The following is a 22,016-nucleotide window of genomic DNA, read 5'->3' on the forward strand; positions in this document are numbered from 1 at the left end:
CACTAATATGTCTTTGAACCAGTGTGGTCCTGGCACACACACACACACACACACACACACACACACACACACACACACACACACACACACACACACACACAAACTCCATACAGAAGCTGGAGTCATTTTAGTGGTAGACAGGATATGTGAGCTTCAGCTAACAGTTATTGCTGGGATAGCCTTTCATGGTTCTAGGTTGGACACCAGCACCGCAGTGGTGGAAGAGGGGTAAACGGCTCCCCAGAAATTGGCCCAGAGTCCTTTCCTCTTACGTCACCACTGTATGAGCACAATATCCACTCATTATCCCTTCAGTGTGGGGCCATACTTATCTATGTTTCTGTTTGAAAAACCAAGTAGAATTTCCCAAATCAGCTGCTAAACTTCACCTTTACTAATAGACTTTTTGATGACTGTTTTCTTTCATTTAAAAAAAAATAGGAAAATTCCTTTCTCAGTTGTTTTAAATTAAATCTATGTGGCCTGTGGTCATGCCAGGACAGCGCTCTCACACCATTTCCAGCTTGGTTAAATAAGCTAAGCTATCCAGTTGCTCCACTATTTCATCCTGACTGTTCCATGAAAAGACTGAATAACAGGCACACTGTTTCCTTAGCTATACATGTAACATGACTGTACGCTCAGATCTGTCAGGCCTTTTAACTTTCCCTTTGGGCATTTCTGTTATTAATCATTTGAACTGTCAGCCCAAGAGTTAAAGCTGCCCCAGTAATATGCATCGACGTCTTCGTGGAACGCTTGTTTTTGTTCTGGCTGTCACACCAGCGTCCCAGATCATACTGTTGCATATATTTAGCTTGTCAGTCAGCCTGCTTCAGTTTCGAGCAGCACCCAGTGTAGCTGTTTAGTGCAGTGGATCCAGCAGTTGTACAGCAAAACCACTGTAGGTGTAGAGGTCCATACAAACATGATATGCTCATGTTTAGCATTCTTCCATGCAACACTCTTGGCTCATTGTACCTGATGTTTGTTTGTGGTGTCACTCAGCTCAGTAGGTTGCAGGTGATCATGAATGACTTCTCTTATGAATGACTGAGTGAACTCACTAACCTCACTTACCTATGTCAACACAGAAGTGGTAGAAAGTTTTGCATGTGTTAAAACGCTGTGGTTGTTCTTGTTTGTGTGTTTATTTGGTGGCGTGCTGGTGTATCTGAACAGGAAGCAGCAACAGTAGCAGAAGCAGCCCCAGCGCCCGAGGCGCCTGCTGGCACAGCGGCCGACTCTGAGCCCGAGGAGCCCAAAGACACCGAGACGGAGGAGAGTGTGAGTTAACGCAGACGAGGCAATAGTTGGAAGGAACAAAGTTTGACAGCACTGCTCGAGATTCCAGTTTACAATAACCCCGACTGGACTCGGGGAATTGGCAACTCTAATTCTGATACATTTGTGTGAACGATGTGTCGCAGACCTGCCAGGTTCTGTGGGCTCTGGGGGAGTAATTCTGCCACTTTGTGTTTTATTTTCATTAGCATTAACACTCAATGGCGATTAAACATCACTTCAGGAAATTTATCTCCTTCTCCTTCTTTGGTTTTTCTCTATAGAAGTCCTCCAAGCACAAGAAGAAGAAGCAGAAAAAAGAGAAGGAAGAGAAGGAGAAGAAAAAGAAAAAGAAGCATCATCACCATCACCACCACAGCGATGGAGGTGGAGAGGAGTCTGTGCAGAATGGCACCGTCGAGGAGGAGGAGCCTCTGCCGGTCAGTGTCGAACAACCACAACATTAAACTTAACCGATCATTACTTTTTAATTTGTAAACTATGGGTTAGGTTTCCTAAATCAGAATCGGTACAGCAAAATGTACACGTACAAAGAATTAGGCTCATTCTTTTTCTTCATTGCTCTCAATTTACTTAACAGAATAGATAAGAAACATTACTGATAAAAGCACGACACAGACAATAGCAATTTGTATAGCATATTTAAATGTGCAGTGCGCCAAGATCTTGGAATAAAACATTTACCAAGCTGGGGATGGATAACTGGTTACTATACAGTATATACATGAGGAATTGATGATATAGATGTATAGGTATGTACAATACCATATTGATACGTACAACAAAACATTATGTACAGCACTCTTTGGTTTTAGCATTTGATGGATGTTAAAGTAGAGATGATATGAGTGAAGTAAAAATTAAATTGGCATCTTTGTGTCATTCCTCTTCGATTGAAAACAGACAAACAAAAGCTTACTGACCTCAAAGACACGAATAACTCAAAGCCGCATGTAGGCAGTATAATTTATCATCATTCATCTGAGCTCCACTGGGTAAACCCACTTACTGCTGCCAGCACACACTGCCTTCCTTGTTATATAGCAGCTAGGTAGGAGCTCCTGTTGCCTAGTTAGCATGCTTAGTGGCTGAGAACGCCTCCTCTGACCTGAGCTCTTCTCTCCTTTCAGCCCATGTCCAATTACTGCCTGCTGGCTGAGAACTCCTACATCAAGATGGTGAGTGATGGTGACTGCGATGCCAGGCTTTGGAAATTTGTTTTGCTCTCAATTTGTTAAAATAATTCCGGTCTCATTTTGGCCATGGAAACATTTAATTTTCAAATTTAATTTTTAGCATCCAAAGCTGCTCATGCCTTCTCCAATCTGATAGTTTGCATTGTTAATTAAAATGCACCAAGGGAACCAGATTGTGATAAATATTCTGCTTTATTTCGACATGTTGGGTTCTTCTGTTTACTTTAGTGAGACAATAAATAAAATAATTTTCTTGCTACATTATAGCGCACATTTCTTTCTAGATGCTGAGAAAGAGAAACGTTGTTGTTGCCAAGATCCAGCATGTGGAGTAATTCGAGTTAAAAAACCCAAAAAGAACTATCATATACAGATTTCTTTTTCTCTTCCTCTCTTTAAAGATGATGGAGGATGCTGATCAGGTATTGGTTAAAGTTTTGTCCTAGATGTGTTTCTCTCTGGTCTCGTTGCTCTTTACAGGCCTTCCTCCTTGGGCAGACTAATTTATGTTTCTCTAGCGCAGCAGCGCTCAGTTTCTGAGAATGATTCTGTCCTTGTGATTATCTCCTTGTGTTCACTTCTTGGAAATGGTGATGTGTGCTCTGGATCTGGGTAATGACTCTGATTTGCCTTGTTAACACTGTGTAAAGAGAGGAAAGATGAGACCGTAATTCACTGTTCCAAAATCCACGTTTAGCACTTTCCTTGTTTTCCCTCTTCCCCGTAAGGTGTGTGACATCCAGGGGAACCTACAGGATGGCAGTCAGGTGGTGGTGTCTGTCATCTTTGAAAATAAGAGTGACAGCTTCCTCAAATCCATGGAGTTCAATGTGCTGGACTCTCTGAACTCCAAGCTGCAGAGGCCAGAAGGGTCAGGTCCACATGATGGCCTTACCGTCCCCTTCCAGCTTCCCCCTGGTCAGTTATTATCTAAAGAAAAATCGTGTATGAATCCATCCATCCATGACTGTGAATTAAAAGCCCATAGCCCCCCTCAAATCTTTAGTATTCATATTTTGGAGGGGCATCCAATCAGAAGTAAGTTAGCTTAAACTGAGGTTGAATTGAGCTGAAAGAGTTTTTGTTTGTTTCTTTTGTTCAGGCAGATTATCATCTGAGGCCCAGGATAAGATAAATTAGTATTACTTAAACCATGTAAAGCTAGTCTAGCATAACCCAAGATGGAAAATATGGGGTTGGAAATGGGCATCATAGTTATCCTTTGCTATAATATTGGCTTACTAAAAAAAATAAAATAAAACAAGCATTTTCCTGGTAATTGTAGTGGGGCTTTTCAGAATAAATGTCCATCCTTTTTAATGAGTTACAGATGATTCAAGCAGCAACTTAAAAAATTGTATTAAATGAGTTTTTAAAGTTGTTGAGTTCCATGATTTGATGCTGAGAGCTTCTGTTTTTTCTTGTAGGAGTGTCCAATGAAGCACGATTTGTCTTCACTGTGCAGAGCATCGTAATGCCGCAGAAGCTGAAAGGAACCCTCACCTTTATTGTAAAGGTTCGTAGGAAAAGCAAACAAGTGCCGTGTATGCTAAAAAGAAAACAAAATCTAATGAAAAAGCTGAAATCCAAATGAAACGCAAACAAGATTGACAGGATTTTTTATACATTATTATTAAACCTGTGGCTTAATTAATTAATTAATCTTTTGTATTTGTAATACTAGAGTTGGCCTAGTAGCAGATGAGTTAATTCCGAGACCTATGAAGGAATCAAACAGGTGTTTTTAATATGCCGTTTTGCTCCATTCCCACAGAACGAGGACTCCTCCACTCATGAGAAACTGGACTTCAAACTGCACTTTACCTGCACCTCCTACCTGATCACTACTCCTTGTTACAGGTTGGTTATGCCACTCCATTCATATCAGAGTTTCAGTGAGTCATTTAAACTTTTTAAAGAAGCTGTTGAAACTCCTCTCAAAGTGTTTCCAGGGAGAAATCTTTGGAGTGGGAGAGTTTGTAGACTGAGTGGTGAGACTGTGGTTTAAGCGTGGCAGTAGAAAATGGCCATCTTTGAGGAAGAATAAATATCAGTAAATTTCACTTGTACTTGTTTTAAGATAGAGCTTGTGTGAAATTTTAAATTAAAAAGATCAAGAACCACGGTCTGGGAATCATTAAAATCTGTTGAATCTTCGTTAGATTTTAGTAATGGAGAAATCTAAAACTGACTTATTTTTGTTCCTTTGCTCTCTCAGTGATGCGTTTGCAAAGTTGCTGGAGTCGGGAGATCTGAAGAGCAGCTCTGTCAGACTGGAGGGAGTTAACATGCCCTTCCATCACCTTCTGGCCAGGATCTGCTTCCACCACCACTTTTCTGGTACCTTTACATTATCACTTTTTTGGGGGGACCTGAAACCTGTGCTACTTCACATGCAGGAAATTACAATCATCAGAGGAGAATGTTTGAAAAGTGTATTAATGCTGGGTAATTTTGACATTAATTCTGATGCGCTGCATTTGTGATTGTGCTTCTTTCTCGTCTTTGATTAGTTGTGGAGAGGATCGACTCCTGTGCCTCCATGTACAGCAGGTCTATCCAGGGTCACCATGTCTGTCTGCTGGTCAAAACTGTAAGCGACAATAACATAAATCTCAGTTAAAACCGAAGATGAAAAGAGTTTTCAGGTGGTGATGCTGACATTGTCCCCCACTTCTCTCCCCCTCTCTCCCAGTCTGGTCAGACTGTGTCCATTGACGCTAAATGTGACGAGCCAACGCTGCTTGGGAATGTGCTGGATGAGATCAAGCAGACCTTCTCTCAGTGCTGATTGTGTCTGACAGCCGAAGGGTGCCCCACCCCCACCCTACCGCTCCATCCCGCCCCTCCCTCACTGAAACACAACATAATCACGTTACGAAACACTGCGACTGGCACTTCCAGTATCGCCCTATTTATTAGTCTGCAGATTTGCAAGATTTCTTTCCCCTTCTCAGCTTCTCCAGCGCCCCACACTTTGCCCCTCTTTGCACTCTGTGGTCACTCCCTCACACTCGATGTTGCTTTACAGACTCATTGTGTACATGCTTCATCTTCTCTGCAGTGTAATTTTCATTTTTACTTCCTAGTTTTCGAACAGCCGCCCTGTTGCACCCCGACTCTGACTGAGCTCCCGTTTCTGGACGCCTGGCGTCCTCTTCTCTTTCCTGCGTCTCTTTCCGCCCTCCACTCTGTCGGGAATTCAATCTGTGACGGTCGCGTCATGTAATGTTGACAACTGGACTTTTGCTGTTAATGGTTGAATTGTATTTTTACTGTTTTGACGTTTTTGTCTTTGGTTTGTTTTGTTGTTTTGTCTTTTCTTTTTCTTTATCTTTGTCTGAAACCTGACTGCGCCTTCATCTAATCCCCTTCTTTACTGCTCACTAAAATCTGTGTGTGCTGCTCATCTGTGTAGGCCTTGAAAAAAGATAAATCAGGTGATTGACTCTTTTTTCGGACTAGATGGGCGCTATAACCTGCTCACCCACCACTGACCTGGTGCCTGGAGAAGACCAGACACTGGGCAAGTGCAGTGAGAGGAGAGCAGAGGTGAAACCAAAGCTACAAATAAGGCATGGGTTTTAAGCTTGTATCGGGGTGCTTTTGCCCTACTTGCCTCTTGGCGAGGCTCAGAGCAGATCTGCTGGTGTTTAGTTGAACCGAATCCTTGTGTCTCTACGGGTGATTGTACAGTAGTTCAGTAGTTTTGCTCTGTGCCTTAGCCCTGCAGTCTGACCTACTCCGGCACTTCATAAGTCTTGTAGAGACCCCACCTCTCCCCTGAGTGCACTGATCTAACAGTGCTAAACTGCAGATTGACCCTCCCCAAGGACTTTGAACATATCATTCCTTTGGCAAATCCAGTGCAATGTGAGGTTTCTATTACACCTGACAAAGCCACCCATGTTCTACCACGCATGGATGGTTTAGTTATTGTATAGAAGATGTAATAATATTGTAAAGCAGGATGCTGTTCTTTGTCTGAAGGCAGGTCGTCACTTGGCCAACGTGTTCACGGAATAATCTGACGTAAAGAGCTGACATCACTGTCCTCTGTGGGGGGGGGAAAGACAACCTGTGACAAGTTAAAGGACACCACACTTATACTCTCAGCCTGCCTGTACTGTTTCTTTTAAAACTGCTGGTCTGCATATGAGATTGCTAAAAGTCATTTACTACTAAGCGGACGCTGTTAACTGGTCAGTGGCTTGAGGCGCCCTGTGAGTCAGTATTAATCAACACGGCTTCCACAGTAAGGAAGCATCGCCTCTGTCAGCAGCAGCAGCAGTTGTGTGGTTTTTGTCTGTCCTCATGTGAAATATTTGCGCCCGTCTCCCTCTCATGCATCACAGAAAAAGCCAGCTGACCCACCCATATAAATCCCCCCCATGTTTCTTTTTCCCTCCAGAAACTGCCTTGCTACTTTGTGTGTATGTGTGTGTTATGAGAGTCTTTAAAGAAAACACAACACCCAACTTCCTGCTGAACTCTGTTTGATGTCTTCATTTGGATCATTCATGTTTAAAGCAACCACCCCGTCCACTTCAACTGATCCTTGTAGTAGCAAGAGTGAAAGGAAAAAAAGACTTGGTAGCGTCTCTGTTCATATATATATACTGGTAAGGCCCTCCTCTCTTGCATTTGTCTGCTATTGTAGATAAGAAATATAATGATGTCTGGCCTGAAGGTCAAGTCAGCCATTCCACTAGATTTTCAGTAGTAGAGTCTGAAATCAGAGGTGATCAGCTGTTTTTCAGGAACGTCAGTAGAAAAAAATTATGTACGCGCTCCCTGTTCCTGAAAATGATATCCATGAATCTGAGAAACGACTTCTCTAATCACACGCTGTCCTAATACTGATCATTCTGTGCATACTGTTAGATTAAAATTTGTATATTGCATGATTAGGAATGTACACTTTTATTTTCCTTGTTTCTTTCCCATGGTCATGCTTACACAGACAAAGATGTCATTCCATTTTCTCTTTTGTTTTTCCTACTTTTTTTTTTTTTAAATGAGGTTTTCTTGACCATTCTCTATTTTTGATGGTATTGTGTTTTTATCTATTCTAAGTGCAGACAATTAAAAGAAGTGATACCATTGAATGTTTTAAAATTATTAGTCACAGGGGAAGGAAGGGGGTTCTGTTTGGTGTCGCACCACTGAGGACATGGGGCTCACAATAACAGTAGAACAGGTTACGTGAAGCAGTGTACTGAGAGGCAAACCCGCTCTGTCTTAATGCTCTGTTGGTTCAGCTGTAGTGACTTATTCTACCAAGTTTGGCTTGTGACATTGAAGGTCCTGTCTTTTTATTTCTTCATATTCAACTCTACAATGTCATATTCAGAAGGGGACAACATAAATTACATTTCCTTCAAAGAAATTCCACTCAACAAAAAAATAAAAATAAAAAATAAAAGCTGTAAGAAGATGCTGTAGTCCTTTTGTGTGTGTGTGTGTGTGTGTGTGTGTGTGTGCGCGTGTTAAAGTGAGCCAATAAGCATACAAAAAACTAGTTTTGAATGAAATGATAGAAACCTGGAGTGTGTACGTGTAGATGAAGATATGTTCTTGGCAAATTAATACCTGTCTCTTTATCAATAAAGCAAGATGTGCCGCTTTGAACTTCAATTCCCAGAAAGCCTAGCAGCAGAAGTAATCGAGACCCCTGACTGACAGCGAGCAGCTGAGTTGAGAAAAGTTGAGCAGACAAAGCCTCTGAAGTTTTATGAAAAAATTGATTGTTTTATCGAAAATGCCGCTTGGCCAACCTCCTTTTCCTCCTTAAGGCACCCGATAAAAAGAGGAGGCTGACAAGCTTTCGGTAGCAAAGATAACCGAGATCAAAATGAATTTCCGGTATAGACTTTCAAAACAAAACTCGCGATTCGAACTGTATTTTTCTCTAAGAGCAAGCAAAAATGGACACTTATGTATGTTTAACTAGAAGTACATTAAACGACACAAAACCTAAAAATAAAGACTCTACCTTCATCATAAACAATGAACATCCTAACTGTAAGGTCTTAAGAAGTTGTTTACCTGAGAGAGTGCAACTAGGGTAAAGGTCAAAAGAGAGAGGGGTAAATTGTGCAGTGCTGTGAGAAAGTATTGGCCCCCTTCCTGATTTTTTTTTCTTTCTTTTTTTTTGCATATTTGTCTCACTAACATGTTTCAGTTTAAAGAAATGTTAGGCAAGCTAAACAAATGCAAAATGCAGTTTTAAATGATGGTTTCATTTATTAAAGGAGAAAAGCTATCCAAACCTGCCCTGTGTGAAAGAGCTAGTAACCTAATAACTGTTTGTGCCAGCCAGTGAGATCTGCAATCAAGCATTTGTGAAAACTGGCAATGAGTCTTTCACACTGCTGTGGAGGAATTTTGGTCATGAGAAAGTAAGTTTATAAGACCTGGACTTTGATTAGGCAACCACAAAATCAAAACTTTAATTTTCCTTTCAAAGGTGGACTTGGTGAGATATTCTCCTTCAGGATTTTCTGGCAGACAGCAGAATTCATGGGTCTATCATTTACAACAAGTCACCCAGGTCAATTCCATTTCCCAGGTTGGATTCCGTAGACCGACACCCTTTCTATTTTCAAGGTTTAAAACTTTTGATAAAGCATTTAGTTGGGGCTGGATCAGCTGACCCTGACTCCTCCCTTAATTATGCTGCAACAGGCCAATAGTCTGTTGGGGGCTTCCTGTGATGCACTGAATGTTTCTTCTTCACTTACCTTATTCACTCACTATGTGTTTACACCCCACTCTGCATTTAATCAGTAGTTATTATTAATCTCTGGCACAAACACAAATGTTTGTGTTGTTCCGTTTTCCTTCTCTCACCCCCAACCACTCGATGGATACCCCTGCCTGAGGTTTCTTCCTGTTGTAAGGGAGTTTTTCCTTCCCACTGTCACCAAGTGCTTGCTCACAGGGGGTGGTTCATTGTTACAGTTTTCTCTGTATTATTTTAGGGTCTTTATCTTACAGAATAAAGTGCCTTGAAGCGACTGCTCTTGTGATTTGAAAAATGAAAGCATCTTTTAAAAACTTTGTTTTGTATTTATACGGGTTAAACTATGATAAATATAATATTCTTTTATTAATGACATAATATCACAAATTTGTTTGACGATCTCAAACAGACAAGTTTGAAAAATTAGCAAAAAAATAAGAATTCAGGAAGGGGGGGGGGTCACAGCTGTCTGATATGGGCTACTGATACTTTAGAGTTTTATTTTGAAGAATGTCACCGGAAATAAGGCAAGTAATGCCTTCGACTTGATAACGGTAGGTTCATGGTCGTTAATAACTGGGGCTCCGTTGGATTGTTCACAACAACAGAGAGGAAGGCGCACCAGCTCCGGCCAAATAAAGCCCAGCCGCGTTTTGGCACCGCACACAAACGGAAACCAACCGTTCCTGCGTGACGAGCTCCGTTCTTCTACTGTTAGCTGTTGTTTGTAACGAGCTAGCTTTGTCCTTCGCAGTCACAGCTGTGGTGGGTCGCTGAAAATTTTTTTTATATAAAAATCGCCGTGGAATATGGCTCAGAATAGACATCATGTAGCCAGTTCCCAAAAAGCATTAATGCTGGAGATGAAAAGTCTCCAAGATGAGCCGGTCGAAGGGTTCAAAATAACTTTGGTGGACGAGTCGGACCTGTACAACTGGGAAGTAGCGATATTCGGACCCCCGAATACACACTACGAGGGTGGTTATTTTAAGGTGAGTGGCTAATGTTAGCTAGCAGTCCGTCTATTGTTCTTTAACTGGTTAGTTTTACTGTATATTTCAGTAATTTGATCATACAGGGCAACCAAGCGACCAACCTCACCCTTCATGTAACCGTTTCCACCAGCAGCAGGTAATAGTTAATAACGTTAACTTGGCTAATTGCCCCCTGTTTAGCGTTATTGTGACAAATACTTCTTTGTTTAACTTTAAACCAACAAGACTCCATGAGAACTTTGTTGCTTGGGCATATTTTTCCATCAAAACACAGATTAGGTCTCTTACAGATCTGACATGTGCCCGAGTTACTTTTTTGTTGGCTTGAAACAAAAGGTTGTTGAGCATAACCGCCTCCAGCACTACCTTGATAGTTAAGCTCATCATCTATCTCGCTAATTCAATCCTTTTCTTTGTGTTCATCATTACAATTTAGCAGCCCTGGCTTGAGTACTTTTTTTTTTGTTGGTTATTCAAATGTACCATACATACATGCATGGTACTAACCTAAATGGCTTCCAGCCTTAACTTGTCTAACTTGTGTAGTGACTCATAATTTGTTTTCTCGTCTACTTCCTCCCTTGAGAGTAAAGATGCGTTGGTTTTGTTCCTGTTTAACAGAATTTGTGCTGATTATAAACCGCCGCCATCGTATTTCCGTCTTCAGAAGATTTCTGCGGCTGATGTTTGAGTGTGCCATTTCTCTGCCCTTTAACCCCCTGAGTACTGACCATTAAGTAGTGTTTTAAAGTTCTAGTACAAGTTTTTATATTGGCATGTCATGTTTTCTAATTCTAACGTTCAAACGTTGCAACTCACTGGAGTCAGAATCAGAATACTTTATTGATCCCTGGGGGAAATTATTTATTGTTTTTGGTGCTGTGATGCTCATCCTGGAGGGCGATTGGATTCATTACTTTGTTTATGTTTAGTGCAATAAAGCCCCAAGTAGCTGTGCTTCAGATTTTTTTTGTTTTTATTTAATTTAATTTTTTTTACTGTGTAGAAAAAAAACAAAACAAACAGATGACAAGCCTTTTATTGACGTGGCACAATAATGTTTGCTTGAAACCCGAATATAATTTGCAGAAAAGCAAAGTAACAAATTCTGCACGATTGCTTTACAATGACTTGGTTTTATTTCCTCCCAATGCTAAGCCTGTGTTGTATCCATACAACAGTTGTTAAGCTGTAAATGATTAATATTGTCTGCAGACCTCATGTAACACCACCCTTCTTGCACACTGTCCCTTCAGCTGTCCTGAGGTTTTTTTGTAGTTCCAGTTCCAATGAAGCAGTCTTCATTTTGCCTCTGCTCTTTTTAAAGCCTGTAAGCGCAAACGGAGGGGCCCGACCAGGCTCCCGTAGACGGTGTTCAGTGGGTCTGTGTGGTTGCCGTGTACAGGATTCCTTTGTTGGGCCAGGAATGCACAGCTTGGCTGTGAAATCTGCCGCATGGCTGTGACTCATTGTTCTGTGCTGGGTTTCTATCCGACCAGTTTGCAATATTCAGAAGAGAGAAGGGAGGGGGAAAAAGAGGAGAGGGAAAGAACCACCTCTTTTTGGTGTTCCCAAAACAAACAAAGAGTTATGACTCGCTGTGAGGCCTGTTCATCTGAAGCGGGGCTGATACTGACGTCACGTGCAACCTGGCTGAGTCAGGCGTTTATTTCACATGGGTGTTTCTTTGAAAAAGGCACACCATGACGAACACATTATGCATGCAGGCGTGCACGCACAGAGTGGACCGAGACGTATTGAAGTGTCACTCACACAGGATTAGATAACTGTCCCGGTTGCTTTAGTAAACACACGGTGCAGAAGTAAACACACAGTGCCTGATAATGATAAGCTGACCATGACCTGTGACTTTCATATACTCGCTGGTGCTAACACCCATTTGCTGACTCTGACATTTCTGTGTATTCATGTGAGGAATCCATTTAGGTTCTGAGACTCTGACGTTTACTGACTTTGGCCTGTAGTAAGCTGTGGTCTTGGGACATGAACAGCTGAGTTGGCCAGAGCAGTGGTTCCCATACTAGGTGCTGAGAAAGGTCAAGGTGTGCTTGGGGATTTAACGACACTACCTGAAAAGGACTGCTAATTAGTAGTGGTGGGGGGAAAGAATCAATACAGCATAGCATCAGTATTTTTTGTGGCAGTATTGAAGCGATACAGGGACACCAAATATTGATATTTTCTTAAATGATATCAAATATTTTGGGAATACTGGAAACAAGAGGGCACATCTCATGCGCCACCATCCTGTGATAATGTTAGCTGAGGAAGCTTGCATTAAATCAGCTCAACTGAAAAACCATCCAACACTGGACAAACTTAATTATCTCCTAATTAAGCTAATGGCTCAGTCACAGGAGTAGAAATAGGGCCGCAACCTTCTTGCAACTACAAATCAAAGCATAAAAACGGTGGCTGTCTGGTGATTGAATTTTTTTTTTTTTTGTACATTCTGCAACCGATTGATTGGCGACTAGGCTGCCCGTACCCTCATGGTGTTGCACGCTCACGACCAGTTTTGGTGGCGAGGTGATTGCACAGGTTAAAGGAGGCACTCTTTCTGCAAATGTTTGCAGTCTGAGTTGTACTGACGGCAATCACTCTCAGAAATAATTGATGTCTAATTTATAAATGCAGGCAAACGGCCAAGATCTAAGTGCAAATGGAATTATATGTGTGTGATATTTTATTTATTTATTAATTTTTGACAATTTATCACAGTAATTGCTGTATTATCAGAAACTGATTGCATCGTATTGGCAACTTGACCCCATTCAACCACAGACTGATAGCAGCATTGACGATGTCATTTCGCAGCAAAAGATAAACTAAAGCAAGATAGTGTTATCTTATTTAAAACTGACAAAGTTTGAGGATGTAATTTAGAAAAAAAGGTGATAAATGTTGCTGTGTTTTTAACACCTTGCAAAATGTTAAAAGTTGCATTAATATTGCATCGTGAGGCTTAAATATGAAAACTTTGGTAATGCAGAAAGTTTAAAAATATTCTCAGTGCAGGAAACTGTGTGTAGATTACACTGAGTGTAATGAGTGTTTGACTCTCTCACTCTGCTTTTTCTTCTTCTTCTTCTTCTTTCTCCTCACATCTGTTTGTCCCCGGGGATAAGATTTGAGTCACACAGCTAAAAACACTCCACGGCTTTAACAGCTTACTCACCAGCCCAAATCATAGGAAGCATAGTATCACGTATCGAGTGTGACTGCTGCAGAACTTTAGATGTTTGGGTATTCACAGATTTATCTAGTGAGCAGCGACTTGTTGATGATTTGAACTTGAATTGCAGTCCTTTAAAATTAGTTACAGAACATGGACACAATACAAATTCAGCAAAGTTTAACAGCTGTGACAGTCGGAGACGTCATGAAAGAGGCACTGCACTCAAATAGTCCCGAATTGATGCAAGAAGGCAGATGGAATTAGTTTTATTCACCTTTGACTGGTGGTTCAAATATAAAAGTGCAATGTTTTATGTGCAGGTGAGCACTGAAGTTCAGGCTTTAACAATCAGTGTTTTTAAGATGGCTAGTGCGGCAAGAATTGCTTCTGTAAGGACTTTAAGCTAGTGTCCCACCCTGAACACGTGCAAACGCTACAGTTTGCATCACAAAGTGCAGCACTTCCACAAGTGTATTTAAAGCTGTGGGTTTAATTTTGCTGTCGGCAGTACATTTAATGTCTGCCGAAAACTGTAACCATTAGCCACAAGTGAAACAGCCCAGACATTTTTAATTTTGCCAAACGTTTTCTAGAACACACTGACATGAGGCGGGGTCGGCCAGGTCACCAAGTCGTATGACAGAGAGACATTTTTACTTTGCCTGAAACAAAATAGTTTGTTCACCATTTGCTACATTTCTGTATATTTGTACTGCTTCTAATACCTCTGTGTTGGAATAACCTAAAGCATTGCACTGATCGTAGCTCTGTACTTTCCAGGAGGAGGTTTTTGTTTTTTGCCCTCCACTTCAAAAGCAGCAAAAGATGCAGCATTCACTATTTATGTCCACAGATACCGTCATCTAATTATGCTTCGCAGGAAAGTTTCCTGTGGTGACTTGTAGATCTCTCACTATGTGTCAAGTGGCACAGGTCTTTTGAAGGTTGGGTGGGAGGGGCTGTGTCAACTTTCTTACTTGAGGTCATAGCGTAAATGAGGGATCTGCAGCTAATACTCTAGAATAAAATACCTTTAATCTTTCAGTGAAGCGTTTTTCTCGACTGACAGACCCCCATGTTCACAGCTCTTATGAGAGAGGAGAGCTGCCCTTTGGTTTTTGCCCGGGCCTGCCTGTTTTTGTTTTAAAGCACTTGACAATCAGATGACAGACACTGTTTGCGATCAAGAAGTTGACTTTGTAGTTGCACCTTCCTAATATGCTACAGAATTTGTACATGTTCTCTGTTAGCCTTGCAGTAGCAATAGAAGAGAGTGTAAAAAAAACCTAACCTGACTGCAGTGTGCCTGGCTGAGCTGCTGGAGTCATGTTCCCCCCTCTGGCTGTGTCACAGAGAAACAAGAGCAGGGTAGAGGGGAGGAAAAAACCCTCCAAAAAACAGGGAATATTGAAGGGGCCAGATCAAGAGCAGGCACAGCCCTTTTCCTTGCAATGCCCCCCCGCTTTGAAGGCGCAGCCTGCTGTGAGCAGAGGTGAGTGTGAGGCTCTGGTAGACGGTTATAACCATCCCCTGAAGCCCTGGCAGTGTGTTCTCTTCCTCTTCCTGTTTGGGCCACTGGTGCAATAATCAGCTCTGAGACGTGGCTCGGTGGGCTTCTTGAAATGTCCTTGTGCTAAGATCACCTAAGAGTTGTTTGAAATATATCTGTATTACAGTTTGCAACAACCAGAAGGACGAGAATTAAAAACAATTGAAGAGAAAGGGGAGTCGGTTGGATCTGAACCTGTTAGTCTCACAGATCTGCACGTGCTGTGTGGAATCTGCTCGGTGCCGGGGCCGTTTTCCTTGTCCTGCATATGTGTGAGAGAGGATAAGGTCTGTGGGGACGGTGAAGAGGTGCACAGGGAGAACAGAATGATTTGTTCTGTTCAGGGTCTTTGCATTGACCTGATTTACTTCGCCTCGCTTGTCATTATCGGCAGGGTGGGCGTGCTCTTTCTCTGACTCGTTCCTTCCTCAAGGCAGCTTTTCAGGTCACAGTCAAAGATTTTCATAGAAAGAGGAAACTGATCTTCACTGTCTATGATGCGACAATAACAAGGGGAGTGTTTTATAAGTTTTTTGGGGGGGTTTTGCCTGGCAAAAGAAAAATCAGCTGCACTTCCTGTCAGCTTCTCAGATGAGATGTTCAAAGTGAATCTCCTTCTGAGAATTAAGGCTGTTAATTGGCTGCTCGGGCCAATTATCAGGCATGACATGCAAACCAGCATATTTCAACAGATACTCTGAGAATAGCACTCTGTTTTGGGTAAACGTCTTGGTTGAGCAGCTGTATGGGAAGAGACTGAGGTAAAGACTCGGAGCAGGACCGTAGATGCATTTGAAAAGAGAACGCTGATATTGGGCATCGAAGACCCTGCTGCAGTGTCCTCGCTCCTTCTCCTCCCGTGTTTCTTATCTTCTGTCTGTTTGGAGCTGAAGCGGCTCACAGCTGCAGAGCAATTAAGCCAACCAAGCAGCCTGTCTTTGCTTGGGCCACTTCTTTACCTCATCTATGCATTATCTCCTCTATCCACATCCATCTGCAGCCATCAGCTGTAGAATAGGTAGTCATATGTAAGGTAGGTCAAGGAGCTGTTTTAAAACAGGAAAACAGTCTGAAGCCTCTTGCTTGCAATGTGAAATCACACTCTTTCCTTTCGCTCATGGTTATTGTTAATGCATATCCCTACCTTCCTGCTTTCTTATTTGCTCTCAGGCTCGCAGGGTTATGATGAATGGGACTATTTTATGGGAAGGGTTGCCACATGGGTCTCTCAGCCCGAGGTTAAAAACTGAGATATTGATTCAACTTATTTATTCAGACGTACAGATTTGGCTGTTTCTTGACGGGCAGGGTGAGTTTGTCTCACCACAGAGCTGTGTTCTTCTTTTGAACTTCCCCACAGTTGGATAGAGTATAGGATTTCTTCCACATCTGATCACCTTTTGGTTTCACGGTATCTCGGTGGCTTTGAATAGATTTGGATGAAACTGCTTAGATGGAAGGCTCTCTGCCAGAGGTGTAAAACAAATTTTAATGGGGGTTTGGGGAGTAATTCTAGTTTTAATCCATGATATGTCCTGTGAAGTAGTTGCAACCATCTTAAAGAAGCATGTTAGAGACTCATTCACTGTTTGTTTGGGGAAAAACAGGCACTGGAAGGATGTTTCGGCACACTCGGCCAAAACCAGTCCTTGTATTATCTGTTGAGTCAGAACAGATGAAAATGAAGGAGCATTTACATAACACTTTTGTCTACGTTACCACTGAAAGTGCTTTAGGCTACAAGCTATATTTCCCCATACGTTCATACTGTGCTTTAGTCTTTGCATTTTGGCTGTGGATATGCAAAGCTGACTCCCAAAAGGCCCACCTGACCAGGAGATTGAAACCCAGAACTTTCTCACTGTGACCGAAAGTGTTGTTGAATGGCTGCTGATGATTAGTGTGGTTTATTTAAAACATCCTTACCGGTAAATGCTGTCACTGTCAGCTTATTTATTGAGCTCTAAATTACAGCAGATATTTGACTATCTATGGACATGCTGTGGAAAGGGGGAGCAACGGAGGGCCAGCTTTCCAAAATATACAAACTAATGTCTCCTTTGCCCCATTTCCAGCCAGGGGACTGATATGATCTTACTGCTTATATTGTTTTGGACTAAAAACTAAGCAATCACTGTTGCTGTATGGCCTCCTCCCCCTTCCTCCGCCCGCCTGGCTAGCTGCTATGTGTTGCACTGCTGCTAGGCTGTAATGTGTACAATGTTGGCTTGAACTCTGCACTCTGATGGGTCGCCAGTTATCTGGCAAGGCCGGTCAAACTCGGGGGTTTTATTTTTTTCAGGCCCTCTTCTCTCAGGATTGTCAACACTTCCTCTCTGCCCTGCTATGATATGGAGAGCGCAGGTTAGGATAAGCAGGTTGACTGAATTTATCTTGTGTTGTTAGTCGGGATGTACAAACACACTCCTTCATGACAAAGACTCTTAAATGCAGAGTATTCTGTGACTATCAACAAGTCACTCAGTGTTTTGCACAGATAAAATATGTGGCTGCATGCTCGAGGGTTAAATTAGGCAAGGCGGTCAAAGAAGGCTCAAAGCTTATAAAATTATATAGAGCCCAACCCCCTTTAGTTCAAATGAAATCCCCCTCGACCTCCTCCAACTACTGCTCCTCCAACACCCCTGCTGCCAGTTCACTCCCTCTCCTGCTAGTTGGTTCACTGTGGCGAGGACCAGCTGACCATGCCGAATCAGCAAATGTACACGGGTGTGTGTGAGAGAGACTTTGGCGGGGGGGGTCAGAAGGTTTCATGATGTGAGTGATGCGTTCGTGTATAATAAGTCCTGTTGGTGTGTGTGCTCCGTCACCGTCTCTCCCATGGCACGCTTTATGGAAAACGGAGGAGTGGTCTTCCACACAGGATTTACAGTGTGTGTCTGTGTGGTTGTTTTCAGCGTGAGGACACATAATGGCAGAACATGAGTGTGAGTAGTGGATTGTCTTGGGTTGCAGTGACAGCTGGAGAGGACAAACACAATGTCTTTATACCAGCACCATTACCACCACCCCCCTCAGCCTCCGGTGTTTCTCTAAGCTCCACGCGCTTTGCAGCTGAACGGACTGCAAGCCTCCATCCCTCCCTTCCTCCACACCGTATTACATTACACTGTCATTAGCTATGTTTTGCACTGACCCTGTAGCTACTATTTAGAGGGTTCTTTCAATCACGACTGACGCTGATCAGCGTGATTGTGGAGGTCTTCAATCAGCTGCTGCGCGTTGGCACCCGCGCTGCAGTGTAGGGCTTTGTGAAGAGAAGCAGTCAAAATAAAGCCCTCTCTCCTTGGCAGCTGTGTCTGTACTTGTGTGGTTATCTTTTTGAGGACCACTTCAGAGTTTTAGACCTTGGAAGAGAGAACATTATGGCTTGGCTTATCTGACACAGGACTGTTTGGGGCACATGTTAGGTTGGGTTTTGATGGTTAAAGTAACGCCTAGGGCGTGCATTATGTCAGTGAATACCCCGACAGAGAGCCACACACATGCATGCTTTTATTTCTTCTGCAGAATCATTCAGACTTGTAGTTGTTTCTGACCGTGCGTGCGCGTAGATCCATTACACAATGTAAGCAAATGCCGCCAAGACTGTCTTTAATTAAATGCCTAACTGTGGGTAAAGCAATCATCTTGTTGCTCGGTTGTACTAATTAGTTTAAATGGTTACCAGGCGGTGACAAGGGAAATTGGTCACAACTTGTCTGTTCATGAGAGAGAGAGAGAGGTAAACACTCGTCCTGTCACTACGCTGCTAATAAGTGTCTTTTCTCACCCCAAGGCTCGGATCAAGTTTCCCATCGACTACCCGTACTCTCCACCGGCTTTCCGCTTTCTCACCAAAATGTGGCACCCGAACATCTACGAGGTAAATCTGAACAATTTAAAAAAAAAAAAAAAAAAAAGAGAGAGAGAAGTGTGACTGCCAAACGTTGACATTTTTGTGATTCCAAGTAGTTTTTTTTTGTTTTTTTTCCACATGTAGCCCTAATATTTGAATCTTTTCGCGCTTCTTAAAGGTGACTGCTTGTCTGAACATGCTTGTTTACTATCTCATGTCCCTAGAACGGGGATGTGTGCATCTCCATCCTTCATCCACCAGTGGACGACCCACAGAGCGGTGAGCTGCCATCGGAGAGGTGGAACCCCACGCAGAACGTCAGGTACACGTCAGGCTCTGGAACAACTCAAGAAAAAAAAAAGAAGATGATGATCTGCAGAGTTTTTTTTCTTTTTTCTGGCTTGTCGCGAGACCATAATGAATTTTTAATTGATTCATTTAGATGCATAGTGCATTTTGTGTCTGTCGGGATTTTGCTTTCATCATAGAGTGGGAACGTTTGAACAGATCTGGAGATGCACTGGCTGTGCACCTGCTAAAGAAGGTCATTGGCCGTGGCCAGTCATGCTGATCATGGAGGATCAGGGGAGGAGCTAGACAATGTTTGTAGCCGGGCACAGACATTTTCTTACATTCGGGCGGCATTGTTGTCTTTCCTTGCTACTGGATGTAATACCAGCTCTATGGGTACATTTGTGAGCCTCTAAACAGCTTCACCATTACTCAAGTGTGGTGGCAAGACAGCAGCTACATTATGTACTTTGGGAAATGAATTTCTTTACTGCAATTTTGTCCACAGTAATGAAGCCTCAGAGCTGAATATTACAAAAGCAGTGCTGCATTTTTGCCTACAGAGCAGAAAATGTAGATGGCTGAGTCCAGATCCTGTAGCATGAAAACAGGATGATTGTTTGAGGCCTTTTCTCAGCTTGCTGCAGTTTAAATGCAGCAAACACCCAAACATGATGTTTAATTCATACGTCTTTATTTCTGATATTTGCGTGACACAGATTGAATTACTTGGTCCCTCCAGATTCTCAGTTGTCTTTTTTTTTTTTTTTTTCTGTGCTCAGCGTAGACAAAATCCACTACGGCTGTCTTTCATAAAGGATCCTCCGACTGCTGCAGACAGAAGCGACAGATACAAAAGCAGCTTAATATTATTTACAGGAGGAGAGTGTTTAAAATGTTTTGGAGGATAAAACAAACTGCCCACCCATCTTTGTGTGACTGGTCTCTTAATCACAGCTGTGTTTAGGCCAATAAAGTCAAACGCAGCAGCAGAGGCAGATGATCAGAGGGTTAACAGGCTGCTCGTCTGACCCTGACCTTCATCTCCCTCCTTCCCTCCCTCACCCTCTCTCCCTCTTTTTGTCTGTGTATGTCTGTCTTTCCATTTCTGTACACTTCTGCTTCCTGCACTCAGTGTCTCTTGTCTCGTCTTACCTCCATCTTTGCTACTCTCCGCCCCGTTTCCTTCTCCTCATCCTGTATTGCCTTCAACTATTTTAATCACTCGTTCCGCTGTCGGCCTCTCTCTCAGGACCATCCTGCTCAGTGTGATCTCTCTGCTGAATGAACCCAACACGTTCTCCCCCGCCAACGTGGACGCCTCCGTCATGTACCGAAAGTGGAGGGACAGCAAGGGCAAGGACAGAGAATACATCGAGATCATCAGGTACAGGAAGGAAGAAAATCGCACTCGGCTGTCTCCTCACGTCAAACGTTTGCTTGTCTGTACAGTAGAAACAGAGCGCCACAACTGAACTTGCTCATAGCCTCATTTTTATTTATTGTTTTCACCTCTTCTGTTTCTTCCTTGCGTCTTACAGAAAGCAGGTGGTGGCTACCAAAGCGGATGCAGAGCGGGACGGTGTCAAGGTTCCTGTCACGTTGGACGAGTACTGCGTCCGAACCCAAGTCCCACCCACGGACGACGGCTCCAACCTCTTATACGATGACTACTACGATGACGAGGAGCTGGATGATGATGATGACGACGAGGATGACGATGAGGACTGTTGCTATGATGAGGACGACTCGGGCACTGAGGACTCCTGACCTCGCCCACCCTGCGATATCGTCCCCCTGCTCGCTGTTCTTGTTCTCAACACCCCCATCCCACCGCCGACCGCCCTCTTCTGTCATGAACTGAACTTTGAATCCCCCTCTCCCCCCTTCTTCCCCAGTACTCACTTAGCACAGCCCCCGTCCACCTGCTGTCACATGTGCAGTCACAGCGTGCGCACTAAAACCCGATGCATTGAAGAAAAGAAGGCTACAGAGTTTTTTCTGCTTGTTTCTTACATGTTTTCTTTTATTTATCTGTTCTTAGTAAAGGTTACACACAATATGCACACTCAGCAGGAAATCTTCAAAGTAATAGTTTTGGTTTCCTCACCTCCTGTTGATCTGCACTTACTAAAAATTAGCTTAGCCTTTTAGCTTGGAGTCCTATTTCTTCTGCAGGCTTTGAGTGGAACAAATCTGATGTCTGAGTTAATTTTGGTGCAGAATGGTCACACCAGCTCTTAATCACAGTCATCAGGAGACAGGTTCAGGTCGGAGTAAAGCAAGATTTGTGAAGAAAGCTAACGTAGGATAATTGGCCTGCTGTGCGTATGTGTGTCTGCGCGAGTTGTTGTTTTGTTTTCTTTTTCTAAAGCGGAGTCGTTTCCGCCTCTGAGCCCCGGATGTGTGTGTGACTCTACTCTAGTTTGCAGGCTGTTCAAAGCCCTGCCATGCCTCACCTCTGACCTTTTAAGCCGCAAGGCTTGTGCTGCTCCACACATGAAAGTTGTCTGCCATTCACACTCTCTTGTGCCTTCCCTCACTCCCTAATATTCCACATGTGACTGTCCAATGGGATCCATGAGTCATGGCAAACCCCAGTCAGCCAGGCAAGAGGAAAGTGGCATAAGGAGTCAGTCAGCCCCCCCTCCTCCCTGCTCTTTTAATTCTCAGGTGGCGATATTGTGTAAATGGCGCCCTCCTGATGGAGGGAACTTATTTATAGCGGCACCTGTCAGATTTGTCCGAGGTGTGAGTGAGGAAGGTAAGATCGAACAGCTGAACTAAAGAATGGCATGTAGACCAGAACCCCAGAAACGTCCTCTACCGACTGCCACACGGCCTTCGTCGTACAAGCACGCGCTACTAGTGGCTCGG

General features: G+C 43.0%; 2 protein-coding genes across 2 annotated transcripts in view; both read left to right on the forward strand.

Annotated features, from left to right (window-relative positions):
• The window catches only part of ap3d1 (adaptor related protein complex 3 subunit delta 1), a 26,633-nt gene extending 18,695 nt beyond the window's left edge, over positions 1-7,938 (forward strand). Inside the window, exons 25-33 of the mRNA XM_013911119.1 lie at positions 1,183-1,287; positions 1,569-1,724; positions 2,436-2,483; positions 3,230-3,419; positions 3,929-4,017; positions 4,276-4,361; positions 4,720-4,841; positions 5,015-5,094; positions 5,197-7,938. Coding sequence (XP_013766573.1) covers positions 1,183-1,287; positions 1,569-1,724; positions 2,436-2,483; positions 3,230-3,419; positions 3,929-4,017; positions 4,276-4,361; positions 4,720-4,841; positions 5,015-5,094; positions 5,197-5,292 — 972 coding nt within the window. The 3' untranslated portion in view covers positions 5,293-7,938. The remainder of the gene's footprint in view (positions 1-1,182; positions 1,288-1,568; positions 1,725-2,435; positions 2,484-3,229; positions 3,420-3,928; positions 4,018-4,275; positions 4,362-4,719; positions 4,842-5,014; positions 5,095-5,196) is intronic.
• Positions 7,939-9,724: 1,786 nt separating this feature from the next.
• cdc34a (cell division cycle 34 homolog (S. cerevisiae) a) lies at positions 9,725-21,121 on the forward strand. Its single transcript, XM_005734078.1, has 5 exons — positions 9,725-10,238; positions 18,789-18,875; positions 19,073-19,170; positions 20,392-20,526; positions 20,681-21,121. The coding sequence occupies exons 1-5, from the start codon at positions 10,056-10,058 to the stop codon at positions 20,907-20,909; spliced, it is 732 nt and encodes a 243-aa protein (XP_005734135.1). The 5' UTR covers positions 9,725-10,055; the 3' UTR covers positions 20,910-21,121.
• Positions 21,122-22,016: the final 895 nt, after the last annotated feature.

This window comes from Pundamilia nyererei, unplaced genomic scaffold (genome assembly GCF_000239375.1).
Source record: "Pundamilia nyererei isolate P.nyererei 1_Seehausen unplaced genomic scaffold, PunNye1.0 scaffold00056, whole genome shotgun sequence".
Classification (NCBI taxonomy): domain Eukaryota; kingdom Metazoa; phylum Chordata; class Actinopteri; order Cichliformes; family Cichlidae; genus Pundamilia; species Pundamilia nyererei.

What these genes read in the sequence shown, in the direction of transcription:
- cdc34a (XM_005734078.1), top strand. Translation starts at nt 10,056, where the DNA reads ATGGCTCAGAATAGACATCATGTAGCCAGTTCCCAAAAAGCATTAATG. An exon ending in GGCACCCGAACATCTACGAG is followed by an intron (nt 18,876 to 19,072) that starts GTAAATCTGAAC and finishes TCATGTCCCTAG; the next exon opens with AACGGGGATGTGTGCATCTC. An exon ending in GAATACATCGAGATCATCAG is followed by an intron (nt 20,527 to 20,680) that starts GTACAGGAAGGA and finishes TGCGTCTTACAG; the next exon opens with AAAGCAGGTGGTGGCTACCA.